Source organism: Cebus imitator, unplaced genomic scaffold, assembly GCF_001604975.1.
Source record: "Cebus imitator isolate Cc_AM_T3 unplaced genomic scaffold, Cebus_imitator-1.0 Scaffold85, whole genome shotgun sequence".
Taxonomy (NCBI): domain Eukaryota; kingdom Metazoa; phylum Chordata; class Mammalia; order Primates; family Cebidae; genus Cebus; species Cebus imitator.
In genome coordinates this window covers 4,147,565-4,151,049 of record NW_016107400.1, presented here as the reverse complement: position 1 = coordinate 4,151,049, position 3,485 = coordinate 4,147,565, and the positions used below count along the sequence as shown (strand labels likewise).

Sequence of the window (3,485 nt, the reverse complement as noted above, 5' to 3'; positions counted from 1 at the left end):
AAAAAAAAAAAAAAAAAGAAAGAAAAAAGAAAAAAAAGAAACAGGAGTGGAGGGGTTGGGGAGATGGTCATAGGACATAAAATTTCAGTTGTAAGGAATAAATTCAAGAGATCAAGCATGGTGACTAATTAACAATATGTTGTATTCTTGAACAATGCTATGAGAGTTGATGTATTCTCACTGCAAAGATAATAACCATGCAAGGTAATGCATATGTTAATTAGATTTAGTCACACTATGATGTGTATGCACTTCAAAACATCTCAGAGTGCGATCTCGGCTCCCTGCAACCTCCACCTCCCAGGTTCAAGTAATTCTCCTGTCTCAGCCTCCCAAGTAGCTGGGACTACAGGCGCACGCCACCATGCCCAGCTAATTTTTGTAGTTTTAGTAGAGACAGGGTTTCACCATATTGGCCCGGCTGGTCTTGAACTCCTGATTTCAGGTGATCCACCCACCTTGGCCTCCCAAAGTGGTACGATAAATGAAACATACATAATGGATGAGAATGAGAGGGGTGTTTTGTGGGCAGAACTCTGGACCTATAACCTTTCCTGGGGCTCTTTAGTCCTAACCCACTCAGAGGCTTGCAAATCTTCCCGAATTTCTGAAGGGTGGCTTGTTCCCATGTCCCGCAGATTCCCAAAAGTGACTCCATACATCACATGAGCCACTCCCAGAGGCAGCCAGAGCTGCCCCCTCTGCCTGCTTCTGCTAACGAGGAACCGTCTGGACTCTATCAGGTATGCACACCTGGCTGCCAGCTCTGTTGAGGGTGATGAGGTAAAGAGTGTACCCTACTTCTCTCGGTATTTGGCAGATGCTTGTTGGGGGCAGGGAGTCAAACAGACCTGACAAGTAGGATTAGTAGCTTTGGTCACTTTTGCCCCAAGAAGAGGCTGCAGCAGTGTAGGGGAGAGAGCTATACCATTGTCAAAGGTGAGTTAGAATCTGGCCGTCCACTGATCTGCTGTGTATTTACACTCTCTGAACTTCTGCATGTTTCATTGTAAAATGAGGGTACCTACTTGTAGTCATGTCCATAAGGAATAAAGACCAGAGATGTCAATTACCTGCCTCACAGTTACTGGTGAATGCAAGCTATTATCTCTGACATCAGAAATCATGCTCACAATGGTCAGTGGAGTGTAATTGGTATTCGCTCAGAAAATCTTTCCACTGAATGTGCAGAAGGCAAAAACACAGTATAAGGTGTTATACCCGAGCGAGTTTAAACAGAAGCGCCATGCTCTGAGTTTGTTGAGAGTCTGCTTTAATGGCCGGCATCCGAGAGTCAGCTAGAGCTCAAACCTCTCAGCCCAGAACAAAGGGCGGTCAACATTTTTATATCAGTTTAGGGTCAGGGGCAGTAAGCAGATTATTACAGAAGCAGAAGGAGCAGGTTAGGGGAAGGGGTGGTGGTGCCTAACAACAAAATTCTATTTAAAGTTGTTTTTCACTCAGGATGTGGGGTAGGCAGTTACGCAGTTGAAGGTGCAGGATGTATGGGCCAGTGGGTCCTGTTTCTCAGAAAATTGGTTACAAAGATGTCAGGTGTCTCAGACTACAAAGTTCTCGGAACAGAATGCCCCACATAGCTCACGGTGGGCAAAATGGAGTTGGCGGGATTGTTTAAGATGTATTCATCACAGCCAAGCTATGGTACGTCAAAGGCACTTGGAACTCTCATGAGCCTCTGTGTGAGCGGAGCCCAGGGCAAAATGGAGTTGGCAGGATTGTTTAAGATGTATTCATCACAGCCAAGCTAGGGTATGTCAAAGGCACTTGGAACTCTCATGAGCCTCTGTGTGAGCAGAGCCCAGTCTCATTGAGAGATATTCCTCATTGTGTCTCACTCCTCACCTCTTCCCTCGTAGACTGTCATGTCACACAGCTTTTACCCGCCCTTGATGCAGCGCACATCATGGACCTTAGCTGCACCCTTCAAAGAGCAGCAGCACCACCGTGGACCCAGTGATTCCATCGCCAACAACTACTCGTTGATGGCCCAGGACCTGAAGCTGAAAGACCTGCTGAAAGTCTATCAACCGGCCACCATCAACATCCCTAGGGACAGGACCAGTCAGGGGCTGCCATCGTCAGGTACTTATGGCGCTGTTATACCCTTGCAGAATGGGGCTTTGGAGTGATTTTTTTTTAACTTGGAGTCTCACTCTGTCACCCAGGCTAGAGTGCAGTGGTGCGATCTCAGCTCACTGCAACCTCCACCTCCCAGGTTCAAGTGATTCTCCTGCCTCAGCCTCCCGAGTAACTTGAACTACAGGTGTGTGCCACCACACCCGGCTGATTTTTTTGTATTTTTAGTAAAGATGGAGTTTCACTATGTTGATCCAGGCTGTTCTCAAACTCCTGACCTCAAGTGATCCGCCTGCCTCAGCCTCCCAAAGTGCTGAGATTACAGGCATGAGCCATTGCACCCGGCCTGGAGTGAAATATTTACTCCTGGGTTCCGATCCTGGCTCCCCTTTTGCTGCAGCTAACTTTGGAGAACTTTGCAAAGCCTCACTCTCCTCCTTATCTATGAAATGGAAATGATTGCAATGGCTAACATTTATAGACCATTTACCAGGCACGGTTCTATGTACTTGTGTTATTGATTGCTGCATGATAAGTTGCTCCAAAACTCTGTGGCTTAAAATAACCAGTATTTATTATCTTACAATTTCAGTGGGGCAGGAATTTGGGCGTGGCTTAATTTGTAGTGCTGGCTCAGGGCCCCTCACTAGCGTGTAATCAAGGCATACACCATGGCCACCATCATCTAAAGGCAGCTAGGGAAGGATCCTCTTCCAAGCTCACTCATGTCATCAGATCCTTGCTGGCTGTTGGCCATAGACATCAGTTTCTTGCCACACGAGCCTCTCCCCTAGAACAACTCACAACATGGCTTCTGGCTTCCCTTAGAGGGAGGGATGGAGGGAGTGGGAGAGAGAGAGAAAGACATTGTCTTAGTTTGTTTTGGGCTGTTATAACAAAGTGTCATAAACTGGGTATCTTATAAACAACAGAAATTCATATCTATGGTTCTGGGGGCTGTAAAGTCCAAGATCAAGGTACTGACAGATTCAGTGTATGGTGAGGGTCCTCTTCCTGATTTATAGATATCTGTCTTCTTTATCTTTTTGCTGTGTGTTCACATGGGAGAAGGGGTGAGGGATTTTCTTGGTGTTTCCTTTATAAAGGCACAATCTCATTCATAAGATGGAGCCCTTATGACCTAATCACCTCCCAAGGGTCCCACCTCCAAATACTATCATGCTGGGGATTAAGTTTCAACATACAAATTTTGACAAGACATTAGCATTCAGGCTGTAGTAGTCTTTAATAATTTTCTTAGTCCAAAATTATTAATATCTGTGAAGAGCTAGTATTAATGCCTCCCAGGTTTCATTGTCCCAAAAATTCTTAGGCAAGCCAGAGTCTTTGAGTATGAAGTACTAAGATGCTTTCTTCAGAGCGACACT

General features: G+C 45.8%; 1 protein-coding gene across 6 annotated transcripts in view; it reads left to right on the top strand.

Annotated features, from left to right (window-relative positions):
• Positions 1-3,485, top strand: part of DNAH3 (dynein axonemal heavy chain 3) — a 237,164-nt gene that overhangs the window by 12,666 nt on the left and 221,013 nt on the right. For 4 of the 6 annotated variants that reach the window (XM_037740562.1, XM_017534343.1, XM_037740566.1 and 1 more), the window contains exons 3-4: positions 639-743; positions 1,878-2,103. In XM_037740562.1, coding sequence (XP_037596490.1) covers positions 639-743; positions 1,878-2,103 — 331 coding nt within the window. Of the gene's footprint in view, positions 1-638; positions 744-1,475; positions 1,771-1,877; positions 2,104-3,485 lie in introns of those variants that run through there. The other 2 variants (XM_037740563.1, XM_037740565.1) reach the window with 2 other exon arrangements.